At 35.0% G+C, this 23,814-nt stretch overlaps 1 protein-coding gene across 2 annotated transcripts; it reads left to right on the forward strand.

Moving 5' to 3' along the window:
• The first annotated feature begins 2,899 nt into the window (after positions 1–2,899).
• On the forward strand, positions 2,900–21,768 carry LOC131168587 (uncharacterized). 2 transcript variants are annotated; one of them, XM_058128146.1, is made up of 9 exons: positions 2,900–3,120; positions 3,747–4,015; positions 8,089–8,282; positions 8,370–8,417; positions 17,196–17,268; positions 17,607–17,778; positions 19,797–20,228; positions 20,314–20,505; positions 21,366–21,768. In XM_058128146.1, exons 2-9 carry the CDS (start codon positions 3,763–3,765, stop codon positions 21,430–21,432), a joined length of 1,431 nt encoding a protein of 476 aa, XP_057984129.1. In that variant the 5' UTR covers positions 2,900–3,120; positions 3,747–3,762; the 3' UTR covers positions 21,433–21,768. The 2 variants fall into 2 exon arrangements, with proteins under 2 accessions (XP_057984129.1, XP_057984121.1); XM_058128138.1 differs by lacking the exon at positions 2,900–3,120 and adding an exon at positions 3,160–3,204.
• Positions 21,769–23,814: the final 2,046 nt, after the last annotated feature.

The raw sequence follows: 23,814 nt of genomic DNA on the forward strand, positions 1-23,814 counted from the left end.
TCGACCGAACCTCGAACGGTTCAAAATCGCCTTATTTTAGTTGATCGAACCTTCGGTTCAAAAATGCCTCGGTCAATCGAACTTGACAATTGGGTCGACCAAACATAAAATATTGTCAAATGAAACCTCTCAGGTTCTGAATTTTTTAAGGGCTTAAATATAATTAACTTTTAATTAAACAATTTGAAAAATATCCAGCGTGTCCCTAACAGTCATAATTTTCAGAAAATTTATAAATTCCCCCTCATTTGCTTCGATTAACAACTTTGATTAACTCCTAAATCCTCTCAAATTATTTTGTTAATCAAAGTTCCCCCAAACCATTTTTAATGCAAAATATTTTTCTTTGGGGCAAAACGTTTTAATCTCTCCTACACTCTCTCACTCTCTATTTTTGAAAAATAATTTTTGAAAGAGAGCACTTATCTATTTTGGGCATTCATATTGTTAATCCATAGCTTTTACTCTCACTTAGGTTTTATCTTGAAAATCATTTTTGAGAGTAGCCTTAAGATTTCTTTCGGTTATTTTTTCTTGATAAACATTTTTGGAAGAAATCCTTTATTGCACAAATATGTTCTTTGAGCCAAAACTCCAAATTTTCCAAACATTTTAATAAGCAATATCTTTTTTGGAGAACATAATAATCATTTTGATATTTTCATATGTTTATGTATGCAATAATTATTTAGATTAACACCCTTCCTCTACTGAGCATAATGCATATCATTAGCGAGTGCATGTATTTGAGCTTTTAATGTGTACATCCATGCTTGTATTTAGAAGCGTTTTAATATGTACAAAAATAATTTTTATTGTACCGGTTGGGTTTATCCAATTAATTGAATTGGGGAGTCTCAATTCCGTAAGTGAGACCAATTGGGTTCAGCCCGAAATTGAACTGGGGAGTCTCAGACCCGTAAGTGAGACCGGTTCGGTTCAACCGAAAATTGAACTAGGGTTTTCCTCGCCTGTAAGGAGAGGATGTAAATGACTTATGCTCTACTCGTTTAAGTGAGCAAGGATAGTATAATCTTTAGGGGGTATGCCCAAAGCGGGGACGTAGGCTGGTTTGGCCGAATCTCGATAACAAATATCGTGTGTTCCTCTCTCTCTCTCTCTCTCTCTCTATATATATATATATATATATCTCATTTACTTTCCGCACTGTAATTTCCATATGCGTATGTTTGTCCATTTACAGTTATAATTATTTGCATACACACATTCATTTTAAATGAGATATGCTACACGTGTATGTTCGCACTCATAATTTTATTATTTACATACAAGTCATTATGAATGAGATATGATTTGTGGTGAATCGATGAAATGGTTAAAGTAGTTAAAAAGTTTTTAAAATCCAATTTACCCCCCTCTTGGGAATACACCAATTCCAACAATTATATAAGCCATAATAGGGATTGAGAAAATATTTATAGGAGTAGATATGAATGGATATGTTTGAAGGGATAATAAAAGTTATGAGAGGATACATAGAGGATATGGATATGGAGACAAAAATGAGCTTGGGGGAGAAAAGAATACTTCATAACCTTTAAAAGCGGACAAAATAAAAGTCAAAAAGATTTTTTTTTTTTTTTAAACTACGAGGGTAGATCGTTTATCATGCAAAGATTGTAAATTTATTCTAGGTGAAATCCTAACCACACAACATATAGCCTTAGTGTTAGATATATATATATATATATATATATTAAAAAATCAAAGAAAAATGATAAAATAAACCAGTGTAAGAGAACTAGGTGGTGGAACCTAAAGGTAGAAAATATAATAAAATTTAAAGATAAAATGATTAAAGATGGGGATTGGACTATCAAGGATGAGATAAATACAAATACTCTTTGGAGTAGATTAGCTACCTCTATTAAAATGATAGCAAAAGATATTTTAGGTAAATTAAGGGGAAGATTCTCAAATAGTAAAGAAAGTTGGTGGTGGGATAAAGATGTACAAAAAGTCGTAAATACAAAAAGAATTTGGTATAAAATGTGACAAAAAGTAGAAACCTGGATAACTTTGAAAAGTATATAGGCGAGAAAATATGTAGAAAAGGTTCTTAGTGAAGTTAAATATATATCATTTAATAGTTTGTATGACATATTAGATATAAAAGAAGGGGAAAGTGTTGTGCAAATTAATGCACGGTATTTTGAATTTTGAATAGTTTGTATTTTAATTTTGAATAACTTATGAATATTTTAGTAATTTTGATTTAATTTTATGTATGCTAAAATGTATTTATAGGTTTTTACAGGAATTTTTTTTAAAAAAATAAATATTTCAATGTATTAGTGATGGTTGGAAAAACTATTACTAATACTTGTCGGAGAAAGTATTAATGATATTTTTTAAACTGTCACTAAAAGACTAAGATCATCACTGTAGAATCGATATTTTCTTAACTCAAATTCGTCATTAAAGCCTAAATATTAGCAACGATTTCATAACCGTTACTAATAGGATATTATTAGTGATAATTTTAATTATCATCACTAAAATGGTAGCATTAGTGACGGTTATGAAACCGTCATTAATACTTGGATTAGTGACGATTTGAATTGTGAACAAGTCGATTTTATAGTGATGGCTTTCGACTTTTAATGACGGCATAGAACCCTTACTAAAAGTGTAGTATTATTAATGGTTTATGGATTCGTTACTAATAAGTATTAGTAACTGTAGATCTGGCGACTAATCTCAAACTGTCGCTATTAGTGATGATTTTGTATTAACTTGTGTTTTGTAGTGAAATCTTTAAATTTGTCTATAAAAAAATAATTTTACCAAAATAAAAAAGTCGTCCGCACGTGAAAAATACCTAACGTATTATTTGCATGACCCTGTCCAGATAAAACAAGGCAATGATGTCAAAACTGGAATTTGAGGCAATAAATTATACCAAACTTCAATAATTCATCCATTGGATAGTTAATTTTCTGGTGGTGAGGGTGGCATCTGCAAGATCTATGGAAGATTCGTAACTTGCAGTTCTCGAGAAGCGAGCATGGACGGGAAAATTGGGGTCCCGATATTTCCGTCTCCATTTTTTCCTCTGAAATTCCACTCCCATTTTACCTCTTATTGTTTCTAATTCAGGTATTTTATCTTTCCTCGTTTATTGGACTTGCTTTCTGCACCTATTTCCGTTTTCTCTCCTGTGTTTCTACTTCTGCTCCATAGGTAATTCTTGGTCCAGTTAAATTTTCTCTTCTTCGTTTTGAGATCGAGTGGGTTTCTAGAAAACCCGAAAGAGGAAAAGGATGGAAAATCAGGAATCCTCTGCGATTTTCTTGTTTTGGTCATGTTTTGTCTCCATACGCGATAAGCGCCCCTCAATTTTATAATGTACTTGGCGTCAGTTGGGTATTGGTATTTGTGTTCTTAGTTTTCTGAAGAATAGCAGGAATAGAAACAATTAAAATTTTTTTTTTCCCAATTCGTTTCATTCCCCATTTTTTTTTTCTCAGCGGCCAAACGGATATTCGGAGAAGTTAACTATAGTTATGGGTCAATTTGATTATAAAATTTCTCCTAATTATGAAATAACTCCATTCTGAATGTGGAACTTTTGAATTTCTATTTCTGTTTTGCTAGTGTTTCAGGAGAAAATCAAATCCTAATCTCGATCTGGTTATGAAATTTTTCAGTTGTCATCTTTTGGGGCATTATATTCAGATATCTGTTTTATCTGAATACTTTTTTTTGGGTTCATATGGTGTTAGGTTCTCGGCGTGATAAATGGATGTTGATGATATTTTTTCCAACATAAAGCCTGTGAATCTTCCAACCAGAAGTGCAATTTACATATGGGGATACAACCAATGTGGACAAACAGGTAGGAAGGGGAAAGAACGCCAATTAAGGATCCCAAAGCAGCTTCCTCCCGAGTTGTTTGGATGCCCTGTTGGGGCCAATTCACGGTGGTTGGATATTGCTTGTGGCCGCGAGCATACTGCGGCTGTGGCTTCGGATGGATCGCTTTTCACTTGGGGTATTATTTCTTTAATCATAACTTCCTTCATTTAAGTGTGCATTTATTTGTTATCATGTTGATGCCCTGTAGAAAGAATAACTGCAGCATAATATTTGGTTCATCTAAATGGTGATAGAATAGAAATATAATAATTTACAAGAAAGTCACTCATATAAAAGTTCTATATTATTCTATTCAACATGAAATATGATAGGAATAGACATTCACACCGTGAAAATTGGGAATAGTTGTCCTTACCAATTCATTGTTATGAATTAAGACACTTTTTGTTTTTGTGAGCTCAATCTCTGTATTATTGTTATTATTATTATAAAAAAAGACATTTTGCAATTTAAATTTAGCCTATATTTACAAAGAATGTTCATGTGCATGTGTCCATGTGCATGTGTGCTATGTGCATGCACATGCCGATGTGTTAGACCACTGGGAGTCCCTTGAGAGAGCTGAGTGTTTTTGAGGGCATGCCGCACATTATAGTTGCAGAAATAAGCAATGAAATATTTGAATTCAATAGCAATGGTAAGAAAATATGTAACTGAAGCAGCTCCCAGTGGCATAGGAACCCTGTATCGTTTTTTCCTCATTTCAATTAGATAAGATTGAAATTGGACCTCATTGTCAACAAAGCCGAAGTCAGATTGTTTGAAGGAAATTACAGATTACTTAATCTCTACTTAAATGAAAGAAAAAATTGAGAATTAGCACATACCCAAGACTCATGTTCTTTTCATAGATATTTAGTACTGTGACTGTAATTCCTCACATGCTCCATTTTCATTTTGAGCATGTAAAACATATTATGCATGGGAAATTAGAGCAGTCCAAGCAGCAAGCTGAATGCTAGTTTGCTTGAAATCTATAACTTATAAGAGTTTGCTTTACACTCTCTTTGCCAAATCTTGGTTTTTAGCTGGGAAAAAAAATTTACTGGAACTAAATCATGGAAGTCCTGCAAAGAGATTATGAGTTTTTTGAAGCTGTATGAACCATGTTCTATAAAGTATCTTTTGTTCTTAACCATTTCTCTTGGTCTTTGAACCTGTGCTTTTTTTTTTTTTTTTTTCTAATCAGTAAATCGAGAAATTTTTAAAGGGCACCAAGGATGTGCCACTCAGGGACAAGCAAAAAGAGAGAAATAGAAACGAAAATTCAAGAATTGTTTTAGTACAATACAAACAATCTATTAGACAAGCTAGTAATTTAAGTATCCAACACATATAATCCATTAAACCGGCTACAGTGGCAAGACATCTACCTTTGAGGGCTCTAAGTGATGCAGCTGTTCCTTCATAGGCTTCTCTATCACTGTTCAATTGACTGCCTCTTGAGGTGAAGCCGTTTTTTTCCCTATCACTGTTCGATTGACTGCCTCTTGAGGTGAAGCTGTTTTTGTCCTATCACTGTTCAATTGACTGCCTCTTGTGGCCCAGATGTCTTTCTCCACTGTCTCAGCTGTAACCAATACTGGTCAAATAGAACCCTGGTCAAAATCCATAGATTTCTATTCCAGGAACAGTGAAGGACGGTGTGATGCACAGATTCAGCATCCTTTTTGCATAAAAAAACATCTACTAACTAGAGTTATCTCCCTTCTTTGAATATTATTAATACTGAAGATTTTCCTCAAAGCTGCCTCCTAAGTCCTAACTCCTATGTGAAAAAAGTGACTTTGGTTGGGGCTGGAGATTTTCAGACCAACTTCTAGAGGAAGTTGATCCTGGCCTCAAGATATCTGGTTTCATGTAGAAGGAGATAACTGCAAAGCAGCAATTTGTACGGCCTCCACCTAGTCTCATTTGAGTTAGTCTGATGAGAGATTCTGCTGTAAAGCTGCCAAAGAAATCAACAAAAGTGTTAAGTTCCCAGTCATGACTCATGGGCATTTCTCACAAAGGGAGTGTCCCAAACTGTTCCATTTTTTTGTAGTCTTCAAAATGCATACTCATCAGTGCATCTTTCTGAAAATGTTAGGAAATTGAACACTAAGAGGAGTAAGCCTGCATTGAGTGTCTTGGCAAAAGAAAATATTGTCACCATTTCCAACTTTGAATTGGATGACAACAAAGATATCGTCCCATCCTTTTTTACAGCCCCTGTTCTATAGGATCACCCAACTTCTTTGGAGGTCCAACCATGATCTGGCCATATTTTGAAGCAATAAACTTTCTGCAGAAAAGCTGCTACATTCATTAATTTCCAGAGCCATTTGCCGAGAAGGGCATTGTTGAACAAGGTGAGAGATTTATGGCCCGCTTCATTTTTTTTTTTTTTTGGTTGAATAGATTGTCTGCAGGCCTCAATTAATCAAGTGGCAATTGAATTCCTCTCCTGTATTTTCCAAAGGAAATTTTTTAAAATATCTTCGAGCCTTTTAGCCACTGAGCAAGGAATGGGAAATAGGGATATATTTTGGGAGGTTTGGGAATTTTTTTTGTTCTCTTTTTAATAAGAGTGAGTCTTCCACACTTATCGAGGTAATTTCATTTCCAAGTTCCAACCAGCCAACCTTTTTTCAAGCTAAGCCTCCAACAATGGGCTCCAAACTCATTTATCCCTTGATCTTGGCTCCAAGGGAAGCCCCAACTAGTGAAAGGAAAGCTCATCAAACTGCAACCATAATAACAGCCAAGAAAATGGCATCAATCTCGTGCCCAATGGGAATAAACTCGTTCTCTTCCATATTGGCTTTCAACTCAGAAATTGCCTCAAAGAAAAGAAGGATGCACTTCTGGTTAAGGATTTCGCGAGCCTCTGCCTCTCAAAAGATTATGGTGTTGTCAGCAATGAGGAGATCAGACCCTTCCATTTCCCTTCCGCTTCTTCCTATACAAAGCCCCTTAAAAAGCTTTGCGCCTTGTGGCTTTTTCCAGTAAGAGGTTCAAAGATTTCATCCCAATAATTAAAAGCGAAGGATAAGGGGCCTCCTTTCTGAAAATGTCTGGAAGGATGGAAAAGCCTGAGGGGCAACCATTAAAGAGAATGGAGAAGAACACTATAGTGCTATATTGTTTGTTCTATTTGCACCATAAGTTTCCAAAACCCCCTTTTAAGACAGGAAAAGTCCCAACAAACACAATTGAATGCTTTCTCTAAGTGTCAAGTTTGCAAACAAATCTTCTTCTTCCAGCTCTGGAATGGGTATCCACAATTTCTGAAGCAACAGGGCGGCATCTGTGATTTTCCTCCTTTCAACAACAGCTCGTACTGCCTTAGAACTTCCAGGATCACTTTGAGTCTTGAGGCAAACACCTTGGGGAAAAGTTTATAAACACTTCCGACCAAGCTAATGGGACAGAAGCCTTTGATGTTATTGATCCCTACCTCGTAGGGATCAAAGCAACAAAGGTAGAGTTAAGGTTTTGCATGGACCTTCATCAAAAAAAAAAAAAAAAAAAAAGCGTTTGAAAACCTTCAAAACCTTTGATAATATCAGATTTGAGAAGGTCCCAGTTAGCTTGGAAGAAACCCTTGGTAAACCCATTTGGGCCTTGTTATAAGCAATATCATTTGTTCTTTTCTTGTCAGATTGACTTAAAAGTAGTTAATGGAGAATATGGCTCTTAATTAAGTGGAATAATGAGATATAAGGTGGTAGATCCCAACTATGTCTGAGTCGATTGTGAAGTCAATTGAACATTATATTTTACTTAGAATATAACTTCTTGATCTGGAGTATTCGGCCCCCAATACTGCATGACAAAATGTAGTATTCTGCTCAACCATTAGATTTGAATTGAAAATGCTTGAAAGAGAAACCATGTCCATGATATAAAAATTATGGTGATTCTTTTTTTTTTTATTCAGTTTTGCATGTGATGTTAACTGCTTTGTTGCTTGGTTATTTGTGTGTTTTGACTCCTCCCCCATTTTGTTTCTTTTGTTGGTGGGGAGGGGACAGTTAGGGGAAAGGTTCTCTTGAATAATAATCAAGTGAAACCTTTTTTTTCATGATTTTGAAGATTTATTTCGACTTTTGTGTGTGTTTTATGAACTATGATAATGCAATCCATAGATAAATATTATTCCATGCTTTTAAATTCTTATAATGTATAGTGTGTACATTTTTTTAGGAGCAAATGACTTTGGCCAGTTGGGGGATGGAACTGAGGAGGGAAGGAAGCAGCCAAAGAAAGTAAATCAATTACAGTCAGAGTTTGTCAAATCTGTATCCTGTGGAGCACATTGCACTGCTGCTATTGCAGAGCCTCGGGAAAATGATGGAACCATCTCAGCAAGCAGACTTTGGGTTTGGGGCCAAAATCAGGTGGTAGTTGTTATCTCTTTATGTTCATTACTTTCCATAATCTATGATACACCCTTTTCTTACCTCTCCATGTTTTTATGTTTGCAGGGTTCAAATTACCCGCGTTTATTTTGGGGTGCCTTTACGCCGAACACGGTATTCAACAAATCATTTTCTTTAAGTTTCACATTGTTGATATTGAGTAAGTAATATGGAGGAATGGTGAAAATCAAATGAACTGTAGGAGAAGCATGGATGACTGACTGCTGAATGTTTTAGTCATTGTAGTTATGTAAATGAGCTCGTAGAAGCACCTACCTTTGATGTAAATTCTGGAAATGCCTTTTGCTTGAAACATAACATGCTTCAGATATGCTGTCAATTATCACTATTAGGATCCTTTTCATGCTTCACTTCTCATGTTGTTTTGCCTTCACTAACACCACTAGCTTTGGCAGCCTCTTGGTCTAGTAGTTCAGGTCATCATGCCCTGACCCATTCATGCATTTCATTTCCTTTCAGCTATTTCTTTTGCCTTCTCAGCTTGAAAACAGTTTAACAAAAAAGTTTTAAAAAATATTAATAGAGAATACATATCCAGTCCCTATGGCCGAGGTCAACAGTTATGAGGATTATCTTCATTTTCTGTTATTGCGAACTGTAATTTTCTTCTTTAAAGTTATTTTTATGTGGATTATTATTTTTGGGAGTCTTAAAATCAGATGTTCAGCATGATTAGCAATTTCTTTTAAGGGCGTGCTGATTTTCTTTTTCTGTCTTTTATTTTTTGCATTTTTATTTTTTGTTTTTCGGGGGATTTCTGGATTTTGTTAAGTAGATGTCTTCTCTCCTGATTGTACATTCTTTCTCTATCTAATGAATTTCATTTTTCTATCCCCCCCCAAAAAAAAAAAAAAAAATTCCAGGATTCCTAATTTGCCTTGTTTGATAGTTATTTGGGGTTAGTAAACAATCCTATGTATTGACATTGTATTAATTTATTGGGATCTTGTTCTAGGAAATTTATATTTGCTTTTTGATTTTTAGGAGGTTTGGTTAATCTAGGATCATTTTGAGTCCTATTTGGTTACTGTTATGGTTAGGAGAGTTCTGAGGAGGTTATTACATGCTTTGAAAAGTCTCTAGAGTTTACGAATAACATAGTAGCAATTGTATCCACATGAATTTGGACTTGATTTTATAGTCAAATTGGAGTTTAGGTTCTTCTGTTGTGTGGGATGACATGTCCTTTTCTGTATGTCTGCTCTCTTATTCTCTGTTCCTTTATTAATGCTCTGTATCAATTCATGATAGGTTCAAACTTGTTTTACTTTGTTCCTTTGCTTGAACAGAACTTTGCGAACTCTAGGCAATATCTGATGCTAGATAGGGGTATTATATGTTATTTATTGTTAATGCGGGCAATTTCCATGCTTTTTGTTAGCTCATTGCGTACCATATTGTAGTGTTAAAAATGAATCCACTGTTACAGTTTACATCTCTTCCTGGAGATTAAAATCTGCTCAATCCTAGAAAAATCTTTTTTAGAACTGCAATCGGAAGAAAGAATGTAATATGGGATGTGAGCATTGTAGATGGCATTTTCTGGGAAGTAGCATGCGCCATGATTTGCTAATAGTGTCAGAAGAACCTACTGAACAAACTAGGCATATTAAAAGATTCAAGCCTTTGTCTTTTCCTCAACTAATTAGATAAAACAATAGAACTCACTGTCAAGGGCTTATCTTCTGTAGTTTATAGAAATTGATGGATATCATCTAAAAATTGATTCTAGAGGGAGCTAAAGATCCAGAAGTATTGCAGCAATATCTGGTGCAAAGTTTGGAACAAGGACCTGACAGCATCGTGGGAGCTTCCTAGATATAACTCATTTGTTTCTCATGGTTAACTTGAAAGCACTTTAACCAGCTGAAAGGATGGGAGTGGTTTGCTGTCAGTGCATCCTCTTCATTGTCCCTCCATTAATTTAGTTGCCCAATGTTTCTCGCCAAGTTTCATTGCTGTCCTCTAAATTTATCTAATCATGCTTTGTTCTTGTCTGAAACAACAAAAACAGTAAGCTCTTGCCTGAAGTATTTGCATTTTATTTGATAAAAGAAGGAAGTTACAGAGGATGGAATTCTTCAACCCTTGGGAGAACGTAGGGAATAGTTATGCTTTAGTTATGCCTGAGAAATAGTCGGACTGGGTTGCTAATTCTGCTAGTTACACACTTTTCATCTTGCATTTTTGCTTCAAAAAATTATGTTTGAATAAATTATTTTTCCTCTCCCCAACTCTTTTCTGGAATATGAAATATAATGAGAAGTTGGAACCAACAGACAACATCCTGATGAGTTGATGGTTTCCTTTTTGGAAAAAATACTAAATTTTTTGGCACCTGTTATCAAACGATGACATCATTAAAGAGTTACCAAATGGGCTATCATTGTCCAAGGTAATTAGATGGCAGGATCCTACTTCACTTTCCAATTAATCCATAACTTTTCATCAGATATTGGCACTTGAATATGTGACAAGGAGAGTGTAAGGGATCAACAAACATGCTTTTCAAAAGTAAAATTTTCGGCTTGTGGAGAAGATTTCAGTTTCCTTTGATACTGATTTCTATTTATTTTACTCCTGAACTGCTTTTCCTAGCTAACTCTTCTCAAGGATTATATGAATACCTGAAATTGCTTTGAAGCATATGAGTTTGTCTCCAAAACTTTTAGCCGAGCATGTGAATTTTGATGAAGACTAGAGGAATGTTTGGGTTAGTCTGGGATATTCTTAGTATTGAGATTGTAATAACTGTACGATAACCCTTGTGTATTTCTTTTTCAGTAATTTTAAAGATAAATATAGTTTGGCACTATGTTGACTCAGTAGTTTTAATGATTAATATAGTTTGGCACTATGGTTAGTCAACATTTTGTAATAATATTTTGCTTATATGAATTCATTCGCATCTTTAGTTTATGAGGTCTACCATTTGGGATTCTAATTTTAAGATGTCTCTAATTTTGGTAGATGTTATAATGTTCTTATAGTTGATATATTTTTTAGTTCAACTCGAAGTCTTATCTTGAGTTGCAGTCCAGTACATTAGCACATGAAAACATTTGTACTTTGGAGGAATTGTCAAATCATATTTTGTTTATACCTTGGCTGTGAATATTTTTAGAAGGTTTTGCTTTTTGTCTTTTTTAGTAAGTCTTTCTAAGAGTTCATGAATAAGGTCCCTTTTACCAAAAATAAATTAGAATTTACAAATAAAATTGTCTCTGTCTTCCCCTTTTTTCTCTCTTATTTCTTTTGCTATAATCTCAATTACTCTATATATATAATTTGAGTTACTCTTTTGCACACTCAACCTTGTTCCAATTTGTTTGTAGCCCTAGTTTCACCATAAACCGTATTCTCTTCTGGCCAAATCTTAATTTTATTGTTTTCCCTGGGCAATGACACTAAAATTCTTAAATCTTAATGAGCTGCTATCCAGAAATATGTACTTGCTTTTTAAAATTTTAGCAACTAATACCTTTAAAACCTTATGATCAATCCTCAAATTTATCTCCAAACACTTGTCCTTTGCAAAACAACCTAGATGTTTTAAATATCTTGACTCCTAATGCTCTTCTGCATCATATTGTTTGGGAGAGCATGTGATCAACATTTAATTAAGGGTGAGAAATTGTTAAACTTTCGTAATAGTGAAGAGTTTTTAAGTGGGATCTTAGGATCTTAATCTTGAGTCATGTTAAATTCTTATCTCATATTTGTTCTGGTTTAGAATATAGAAAGCGTTTGGAATGTAAAGAATATCGGGCCAATTGTTTGAGGTTTTCTTAAATTTTTAGTAATGGTGCAGGGCCATGCTATCTTGTTTTATCTTCCTTTGAGCTACTACCAAAAAATGAGGTGCTCATTTGAAGCAATTATAGGGTCCAATTAGACTTGCATGTTCGCCACCTTTGGGAGGATGTTTTAGTGGTCTTTATCATTATATGCTCTTCTAGAAGTGATTTTCTAGCTTCAATGGCTTGTTATTACTGATTTTATTTTGTTGGGCCATATGAATGAGATAATGCTCAGTATCACCAAACATTATTTTTATTAGTTAATTGCCATCTACGAACAAACCTCTGAGTGTTGGTGTCTGACACAGCCTGATACGTGCCTGAGACATATAAAATTAAATAATTTTATTTTCTGAGACAATCCTGACACTACCTGATATGTTTTGGACATGGTTCAGTCGTCTTTTATGTTTTTATTGTATTTTGTTGCCAAATTGGTTCATATTCCTGGATGAATATTTTTCATGCTCCTGATTATTGTTTTCTGTTATTAATAGTTTGTCAGTGTTGATAATACTTTTTATTATGTTATAAATCTGATGGTACTTATGAATGTGTAGTGTCAAATTATGAAAAATAAATGCTGGATTGAATGTAAAAGAAATTTATTTGTAGCATGTGTATTAATAATGTCTACAATTCATTGTAGGTTTACCTCAATATTTTACATTTAATAGGGGGAAACTATTACTAAATATGGATAAATATGATTAATTGACTGAACCACCAGCAGTTGACTCTGGGCATTTACCTTCCGATAACAGCGCTTACTTCTACAACACCACCACTGGTACCTGTTAGGAGAGCGTTTTTCAAAATTAATTAATTGTGGCATCCCTGCCATGATCCTAGTTCCCTGAAAATTGTCTTATCACTGTATTGGTATTGTATCTTATTGTGTCATGCCAGTGTTAGTGCTTCTTAGATTGCCATTAGTCTGAAAATTCATATCTGGGTGCCCAAATTATATTTGATGACTCCTGGTTATTGAGAAACAAAGGGGAAGTCTAGCTCAATTATATTTATGAAACTCATACTTATTAAGAGATGTAGACCAATTGGAAGAATATAAGTATAAAGTTTGTAGGTTTGTACTTGTTTTTTTGAGAATTTGGATTGACATTGGTAAAATTGAGTGTTAAGCACCAGTCACTGAGTCAAGTCCTAAATTTGTTTGTGTTTCTAGTGAACAAGTGAAGATTAAGACTTCACCTGGTACCACTTATTGCTGTGAGTATATTTAGCTTAATGAGATTTGTTAATGCATAATATACATTGTTGGCTCACAACCTAACAACTAAAGGTCTGGTTGTTATTTATCCTTGTTTATCTCTCCATTTGCTATCGGGCTGCATGTGCAGGGGAGTGTTCAAGCATGATTATGTATTTTGGCAAAACATAGGGGAGGTTTGTCGAATTTTTGAAAACTTAGGGATTGTTTATGGAATTTTTGAAATCTCAAGGGAGGTCTGCATCTTTTTGCCAGATCACAAGGGAGGTAAGTGTCTTTTACGTTAAAATTTAATACATAAAATATGCAATTTTATATAAAAAATTACAAATAAAAATAAAATTTTTTTAATAAATGAAATATATAATTTATGTACCTTGACTTTAATAATTATTCTAATAACTGTAAAATATAAAATTATTAATAATTTAATATATTATTATAAGTTTGAATTATATTTTAATAAATTATATAGCTAAATTTATTGAGGAATGTATTTTTTAAATTGTAAGAAAATATAATTATATTTTTAGAAATTTAATACAATACATATTAATAACATTTTATTATTTCTAAGTTCTAACCTTATAAATTAAAATAATATTCTCTTAATTGTAATCTCTTATAATTTTAATGTATTTATTCGTATACGTGTATGAGTAATTTGCTCTTATTGTGATCCCTTATAATTTTAATTTATGTATTTTATTAAATGATCAAATATATGCAAACATTTATTTGAAATTCACTACTTATTTATAAATTCTAGTTGCTAAATACTACCTATTTATGAGTGCTTATAATGAGTACTTACTTTTTGTCATGACCAAATGGCACTTATGACTTTCAGAACTCATTTCAGTTCTAGTCAACATTTGAAGTTCAGGAGTTATGTGGTACTAATTCTAAGGCAATGAAAGGGTATTAGGATGTACAATCTATCACCTTTGTGAAGGCCCAAAGGCAACCCAAGAGGGGGTGGAGGTGAATTGGTTACTTAAAAAATTAATTTTAATAAGCACAAGATTAATATACAAACAATCAATGCAAATAAAAATTAAAGAGATGGGGAAGAGGGAAAGAAAACTCTTTTATTGTGGTTTAGCTTCCTCTAGTCTATGTCCACTCTCTCAAGGCCCAAGCCTCCTTGAGGTTTCACTAAGAATGCAAACTTTACAACCCATTGCTTTAACTGGAGGCAAGGACTCTAATGCAACAAAGTATGAGTAAATTTGAGAGAAGTGTCTCAAAGGGAAGAATTTGCAAATGCAAGCTCACAACAACGAACCCTCAAGAAAATGAAGGAAGACACGAGAGAGTGTTTTTCTAGCACTAGAGAAATTTAAGAGAGGAACATTTTAGCTTTTGAAAATATGAGAGAGATCACTTTTTCTTTTTATTTTCTGTTCATTTGCCCTAAGGGCCATATATATACTAAGACATAAAAATCTAGCCGTTTTATGGTCTGTATACACTTTTTCTAGTTAGGATGGTTGACCGCTTTCATTGGCCGATTGACCGCTTTCAAGCTATTAGAGCAAAAAACTATCCGTTGGGATCAGGAAGTTGCAAGCTGGTCGACCGCCTTTAGGGGCCAGTCAACTGACTCGATCTTTTTGCCTGGACTTTGTTATCATCAAAATCAGGTCATGGAACCTTAAGGCTAACACTTTGGTTCAATGAATTGGTTCAAAATTGAGACCAACATATTAAGGGGCATTTGATCTAAGACCATGTGTTTGGGTTTGGTTTTTAGAAAATTTCGATTAATTATTGGCACAGGATAGATTGGTTCACAAATGAAAGAGACAAACTTGGCAGCTCACCATGCTTGTTAACTTTGCTTTTGCAAAATCCCCCACACTGTCACCTTATTCATGATGAATGACGAATTCACTGGTAAAGATAGGTGGAATCCTTTTATTATAATAGTCGTATTCTTACTTATCAAATAAATGAAAAAAGGCTGGTGGAACTGGAACAATGAGGTTCTGCCCATTCTTAAATCATGTCAGCACAGGGAGCATCACCTGTTTCTTTCCCACATGCTGATTGCAGCCCAGATTGGTTAACTTGATATGCTTACTGCCCATTATGTGTATTGGATAGCTTGATATATGTTGTTGGGCCCAATTCCTAACAACTCGAATTTTGGCATAGAAGGTTATCTATTGGTATTACAAAGTGCAGTTTTTTAATATTGATCAGAGGACCATTATGTCTTTAAATTTTCATATTATGTTATTATAAAGACCGATATTAGCATTTATTTTAATTTGTTTCACCGAAAACATTAAAATCATCTTTCGTTAGTTGTCATGATCTGCTCTTTGATTCAAATATAGCATTAATTTTTAAAAAAATGAGTTTTATTAGTATTTTCTTCCGTGTTTACTTTACTTCATTCTAATTGTATACAACAACAACAACAAGACCAAGCCTTAAGTCCCACTAGGTGGGGTCGGCTATATGAATCTTTTTCCGCCAATTTATGCAATCATGGACCATTTCTTTTGACAAATTTAGGGCTATTAAATCCTTATTCACTATCTCATTCCAAGTTATTTTACGTCTACCCCTACCCCTTCTACTATCTTCCACAGTAACTAACTCGATCTTCCTCACTAGCGCACTATGTGGCTTATGTTGCAAGTGCCCAAACCATCTGAGTCGTCCCTCCCTTATCTTATCTTTTATAGGAGTTACACCTAACTTATCGCGAATATGTGCATTACTTAATTTATCTTTTAGTGTTATACCACTTATTCATCTAAGCATTCTCATTTCAACAATTTTTACATTTTCGATATTCTATTTTTTCGTTGTCCAACATTTTGATCCATATAACATAGCTGGTCTTATAGCTGTCGTATAAAACTTCTCTTTTAATTTTAAAAGTATTCTATGATCAGAAAGCATACTTGAAGCATTTGTCAATTTTACCCAACCTGCTTTAACTCTATGCATCACATAATCTTCAATTTCTCCTTGAGCTTGCATAATAGATCCATGGTATTGAAATCTACAAGTGCTATTTATTTCTTCATCATCAAGTTTAACTTTGTCTCCAATATTCCTCCGACCATTATTGAAATTACATTTCATATATTTTATCTTATTTTTACTTATCTTAAAGCCTCTAGATTTCAAAGATTTTCTCCATAATTTAAACTTAACCTCTACTCCGGCCTTATTTTCATCAATCAATTCAATATCATGTGCAAACAATATACACCATGACACCTCATTTTGAATGTTCTTAGTCAGTTGGTCCATCACTAAAGAAAAAAGATAAGGGTTCAAAGCAGATCCTTGATGTACACCTATGGTGATTGGAAATTCTCTAGTTTCTCCATCTATAATCCTTACACTAGTCATTATTCCATCGTACATATCTTTAATGACATCAGTATACCTACTGCATGCACTTTTTTTTTTCTAAAGCCCATCATAGAATTTCTCTAGGTATCCTATCATATGCTTTCTCTAAGTCAATAAATACCATATGCAAGTCCCTCTTCTTTTGCCTAAACTTTTCCATTAATATTCTTAAAAGTTATATAGCTTCTGTGGTAGATCTCTCAGGCATAAAACCAAATTGATTTTCTGAGACCTTTGTTTTTAACCTTAATCTTTGTTCAACTTCCCTTTCCCACAGTTTCATCATATGACTCATAAGTTTAATTCCACGATGATTATTAAAATTTTGAATATCTCCTTTATTTTTGTATATAGGTATTAAAGTTCTTTGCGTCCATTCATCTGGTATTTTCTTAGTTTTTAATTGAATTTTGTTCTAATTGTGTGTAGCTAATCACAATTCACCTTCATTTGTTATAGGTTATTCGCCAAGTTTCTTGTGGGGCAGTGCATGTGGTGGCTTTATCTGAGGATGGCCTGCTGCAAGCTTGGGGTAGGGTTTATTCTAGATTCCTTACTTAACTTGTGTTTTAAGTACTACACTTTATTAAATTGAATCTTGAAACTCTCTTATCTTCATGAAAGTCGTTTTTCTGTAGTTAGTTAATTTGTACAGTGAAAGATGGAACTAACACGCACATTGTATGCATGTATGTGTGTATTAATGATGTGTAGGTGCTAATGTACTGTTATCTTTGTAGATAGTGTTTACGCCTCTGCACTTTTGACATTCTATAGATCATACAATTGAGGAAAGGAAACCTAAATATTCACACTTTAGTTTCCTTCCACTTATTAATTGAAATTTTATTACTGTTTCTGACAAACCAGGCTACAATGAATATGCCCAGCTTGGCAGAGGTTTTAGTTGTGAAGGACTCCAGGGGCCTCGTGTAATAAATGCTTTTGCAAAGTTTCTTGACGAAGCCCCCGAACTTGTGAAGATTTCCCAAGTGTCGTGTGGGGAGTACCACACAGCAGCTGTATCTGGAAAAGGCGAGGTGTAAGTGTTCTGAAGGACTTACTTAGATGGAGATAGGTTATGCTACTCTTAAGCATGGAAAATGTCGTTACCCACATGGCTCAATGCGAATATGTGTGAAGGTTCCAAAAGACCTTATTGGAACCCACATCTTGTCAGGAAGCAGGATGCAATGGAAATGGGTTGCATCTTGATTTGAATATCTGTCCCTTGCCCTGGTTATCCATATGTATAATTCATGACCCCGTTGGTGATATTCATTTGGTCATGCTGCCAACTTCTACACGAGTAGTTATTTATTTATTCACTTTATAATTCCTAATTATTGATACAACTTCTAGTTGTATCAGCATACAGGCTTTTATAACTGATTTCTCCATGCTATGAAATGTAAAGTAACTAGCCTCTAAATTGAACATGGTACTCATATCAATGCTTATAATGTTTTATTTATTTATTTATTTTAGAAATATTCATTCTACTTCCTTTTGATTGTGTTCCCCGTATATTTTTTTCCTTGGAGTTGCATGAATATTTTCTTTTTGTGTGTATATTTTTTATCAGTGAAGAGAAAGTATCAAACAAAAGAGTAGCTTTATACAAGCCAAAAGTTAACTAAATGCTGAGAGACCTCTGCACACAAATCTTTGTACGCATCCAAGCATATAATCTGTGGAACAACCAATCCCATTTCAACCCAAGAGTGGCCCAAAATTGGGAGAGCCAAATCCCAGTCCCCTACTCTGCCAACAATGAAGAAGTTGGCAAACAGTCTCAACTGCCTCCATAGGTAACATCTATTGATCAGATCCTTCTTCCTCCCTTGAAGATCGTCCATGGTCAATTTCCTTTCCCAAGCTGCTTCTCTTGCTAAGAAAGCAACTGCAGGTAGGTGCTTCAATTTGCAGATGGCTTCCAAGGAACCATTGTTCTCTTTTTTGGCAGTCTCCTTGTAGAACAAACTCATTTTAAAGCTACACCCTTTAACCTTCCATATCAGCAGCACATAACCCTTCAATAAGCTTCCTTTTCTTCATTACAACGAGGTCCATACCTATGTTACCTAGAATGTGGAACATTCTGGTTCGCGTAATAGAAGTGGGATTGTGGTACAGCACATGTTCTAAAATGTGGAATGTTTGGGGAATCTGTGTATGGGTATATTGGTTAAAAATATGTAATGGAACTTTTATATTTTGGGGAGGATGTTGAAATGTTTCAAAATCAAGAAGAGATTTTCTTTTGTGAATTAGATATTTAATGAATTAGGATGGAATTATAATGTCAATATTCTTCACTTTAACTGATATAAAAAATAAGTTGTGTGAATATTAAACCAAAACCTAGGAGCATAAATTTAGCATTCTGGAACAAAAATGTACCATGTTTCAGATCGTTTCGTTAGGGTGTTTGCATTTTGTAGTAACCATGGTCCATCTGCCCATGCCAATGTTGGGATCTTTAGGGGCATCCCAGGTACACTGTTCTGAGCCTTGAGCTGGGTGATATTGTGTTGAATCCTTCACTCTGGTGACCGGTGAACTGTACATTGCAGTCTATTTAGCAGTTTGAAAAATAATAGTTCTATGCAGTCTTCTGTATTGTAGTTTTATTTAGTCCTAGATCTTTTAGTGCAGGGGCTGATATTCTAGTTGATAATGGGGCCTCAAGACCATGGCATGAAAATTATGCTAGTCTAGCCTTCTGTTGTTGTTTGTCTTCCCTGTTACTTCTTATTATTGATCTTTCATCCTATGCTTCTTGCGCATTTGTTTTCTTTCCTGTGCAAATCTGCTGTTATAGAATTTCAGTTTCTTCTTCTTTGAAGAGTTCCTCTTTTTTCAAAATTACTGTACATGTTTTCCATTACCTTATCGTTTCTAGTTGCGAACTGTCTCAGCATTACAGGGTGTTTTGAGTTGAATGAATCATGAAATAAGGCAAACTCTGCAAGGCTTTTTTTTTTTTTTTTTCGGTACCATTTACGGTTTATTTACATCTCCCCCACTACTCACACAAAACTGCTTTCAATTCTGCAGCTATACTTGGGGACTGGGTAATATGGGTCAACTTGGGCATTGTTCCCTTCAGTCTGGGGATAAAGAGCTATTACCAAGGCGAGTCGTCGCCCTTGATGGAATATTCATAAAAACTGTTGCATGTGGTGGGGTACATACATGTGCTTTGACTTCAAAGGGAGCGCTTTATGCCTGGGGTGGTGGTCAAGCAGGGCAGCTAGGACTTGGTCCCCAAAGTGGATTCTTTTCATGCACCTCTAATGGATCTGAAATGTTGCTCCGAAATATCCCTGTTTTGGTTGTCCCAACAGGTGTGCTACTAGTTTCTTGTGGACATTCCCACACACTTATTTGTACAAGGGATGGAAGAATTCATGGATGGGGTTACAATAGCTATGGTCAGGCAGCTAATGAGGAGTCTACATATGCTTGGTTTCCATCACCAGTTGATTGGTATGATGTAGCTAAGTTTTCCCTGTCATAGCTTTTAGAACCATTTATGCAAATCTCTTATTCTGATGGAAGCACTTTGGAGCAGGTGTGTTGGTGAAGTGCGCAAACTGGCTGCTGGTGGAGGCCATTCGGCTGTTCTGACCGATGCATGTTCTCTGAAGGACTTGTGTGAGTTCAGGCTTGCAGACAGTGTGACTCTTTCTAATGCTTCTGAGATAGAAGATGTTGCTTCCAGAACTGGATCTGATGCTTTAGCACGCCTTTGTGAAAGATTGAGGTACTCGTACTGGTTTTTGCTTGCAGCCTCCTTTTGTGTGTAAATTATGTTAATCCTCTACTGCTATTTTTCTGTAGTAGTTGTCATCTACTGATGTATATTATTTCATTTATATTGATTTTCTTATGGGATTGTTGGTTTTATGTATGAAAGCATATACTTATTGGAGCCCCATACAGATATCCTCTGTTATCCTGTCTCGTCATTGGAAATCTTCCTAGAGTCCCTCTATCTTCCTTTACTTCATCTGTTATCTGACAAATATTTGAGAATGAAGCAGATTTGGGTTTTAACTAAACAGTCCAGAAGTGGGCCTGTAATGCAGTATTTAACAAGTGAGCTTGAATTATGGCCTTCAGAGATATTGCACCTAAAAAACCATATCACCTCTGTATGGTGTTTGCAGTGAATTATTGGAAATTCAAAGCTTTTTGAGGAAAGCTGAAACCTTCATATGCGTAGTGTGAATCACAGTTAAAATTGCCGTCTTGGGAAATGATTAGCGCATGGAGGAACTTACCTTTGAGAGGATATCAAATTATCTTTTCTATAGGTCTGTCTCTGCTATGCTGAATACGATCTTCAGATAACCTGATCCTTGAATTTGATAAGGCTTCTTTCTTGGGTATCATATACGACTTCTATTAAATTATTAACCATTGATCACTGACATGTGGACTTTGGGCATGGATGATGCGTGATGCCCCTCGTGCTGTTTCGTGTTCTGCTATTTTTGATATATATATATGATGCGTGACGCCCCTGACGTTGTTTTCTGTTGCTGGCTTTTTATTTTCTTGGACTTATTTATTTTTACCCAAGATGAAGAAGCTATTTCAATCTCTTGCTTTTGTATGCAGGGGGCATTTGCTTGGCTGTAGCGATTGTGACTATGAAGATGACGAGAGTCCTTATGTGAAGAACTGAGTAGGCATTCAGAATCAGTGCATGATTGCTATTAATTTGTTGTGATGTGAAGAACTTGGTAAACATTCAGCATCAGCACCATGAGTGCTATCCATTCTATCCGTGGGTATTTTATTGCTCATTTATTGATTGATTATCAGTTTAGTTAGGGGACTAAAAGCAGAACTGTGTTGTACTCAAATGAGGAAGAGGACTTTCTTGTATTGGTGACTCATTGAAATCCTAGAAATTTGTAGGTGGTCGTTTGACAATTGGGTAAAAACAATTCTGGCTTTAGCCATATATTCACAATGTATGACAATATTAATATATTCAAGTGCGGACAGCATTCAAACATCGAGACCATGCGATTTTGTTTTGAATTGTGAAAGTGATGGGACATCTGTGAATTAGGGCACTTTCACTTTCCATATTCCATATATTAGAACCTACCCTCAGGCGTCAGCTAACAAATAAAGGAACATGATTGCATAAGAAAAGGACGAAGAAATGGCCTCCAAAGAACATTGTTCAGTTTTACATGACTTCAGTTAAGGCTTGCACAAGACTGGGAAGAGACAGCACCTTGGTTAGATTTATAATTTGTCTTATGTTGTGCAGGTCAATCAAATTTGGGTTCGTTTAGTCACGGCCATACCTTTGCCAAAATGGTTGGAATTAGAGCATTATTATTAGAAAATTGGAGGCCATATTATATCCATGTGTTCACCCCCTGCCCCTCCTGGAGACACGTATTGATCTAGAAGAATATGATACTGGGATCTTAGCAAAAGCATAGATATAGAAGCACTAAAAGCTCGTAGTTGTTTTCTTTTTCATCTGAGTTTGAAGAAGAAGAAGCAAACGCAGGCTTTTGCCAAAATTGTGCTTGATGGCGTACCTTGTAAACGTTCAAATTTCTGAGTATAGATTTTGGAGTATAGATTTGAAGTTGTACAGCTCTTTAACAAAACTTACCCTGTAATGGTATCATAGAATTTAGACTTTGGATTTCAATGTGTGGATTTGGACTAATTTAAAATTATGTTGAGTTTTTATTTATTTATTTTCAAGTTTTTACAAATCTAAATACAAGTTTCGTAATTCATACTCTCATACACTACAATACAATTTTATGTTATATTTTATCCAAGTCTACATAATGCCAAAACTAAGGTTCAAATTTTTAAATATAAGGTAAGTTTGTGTTTCAAAGAATGTATTTAGGTGTTAGAGATTCATGTGAAGAAAACTTAATACAATTTTTATTGTATTTTGTCTAATTCTACATAAATTAAAATCCAAACTTTGAAATCCTAGCTATTAAATTAAAGAGTGAAGGTGATGAGAGGAGGTTATAGTGAGCATTGAAAGGAAAACTTTCAAGGGAGCTTATGTTGACCTCCTTAGAGTAATAGAACATTGAAGGGTAAGGAAAAATCTCCATCTTGCTAGAAGCAATGAGATAGAGTGGTTCCTTGCCTTTTGGAAGGAGGAGCTCTAGGTTTGTAGCAAAGAAAGGCTTGTGCCTTCTTCCTTAAGAGAAAAGCCAAGGGTACCCCTCTCTCCAAGTAGCCATGACCTTGGTTCCATCAAGGATTAAGTGCTCTTGCCCACATTGCAACAAAACCATCACCTTCTTACCCTTCATAGAAAAGTAACACACATTGGTTGGTGAAGATGAGGACATGCCTTCCTTCTTTGTGTCATGAAGCAAGACCGAGAAGATAGTTGGCCGCCAGTGATTATGTCTTTTCTTCTTTTTTCTTTTTTCCTCTTGAAAGTGTCAAGTAGGCTCCCATAAGCATAAGGCCTTTTCTTGCTTTGTTGTTCTAGGCTAGTCCCTCACACGCATAAGGATTTTTCATGCTTTGTTGATCTTGGGGGTGGGTCATTGGCTCTTTAAGCTTAGGTATTGATAATTTTTTATTAGGTCTGCTCTTAATTTTTAAGCCACTCCCATTGATCTTTTACTCAATCCAACTCCTTTGCCCCTTTCTCAAGTTATGAAAGCCCAGACTCTTTAAAAACTCAAGATCTTTGTTTGTTTTGGGATCCCTACTTAACCAATCTTGGAGCTCTCACCTATGTAGGAGCAACTAATGCAACTTGAAAGAATAAGATGGCAACCCAATATGGATTCTTCAAAGTCTGTAAGAAGAAAATTACTTAACATTAATCCCGACCTATCGTAAATGCTTGGATGATATGTAGGATAGTCCTCTTTCCCTTGGAATTGAGGAGTTAAAAGGTTTGGGCATAGACAATGTTTGTTTCAAGGAGTAGGCCGCTAATTGGGTTCTCTCTAAGATGAGGATGGTTAGTAAGACCATTGGCCTATCTTTGGAAGGGTTCAAATAAAAGGCCATGAGCCTTTTTCAAGAAATAGAAGAAGAAAATGAA

The sequence above is a fragment of the Malania oleifera genome, chromosome 1 (assembly GCF_029873635.1).
Source record: "Malania oleifera isolate guangnan ecotype guangnan chromosome 1, ASM2987363v1, whole genome shotgun sequence".
NCBI lineage: Eukaryota > Viridiplantae > Streptophyta > Magnoliopsida > Santalales > Ximeniaceae > Malania > Malania oleifera.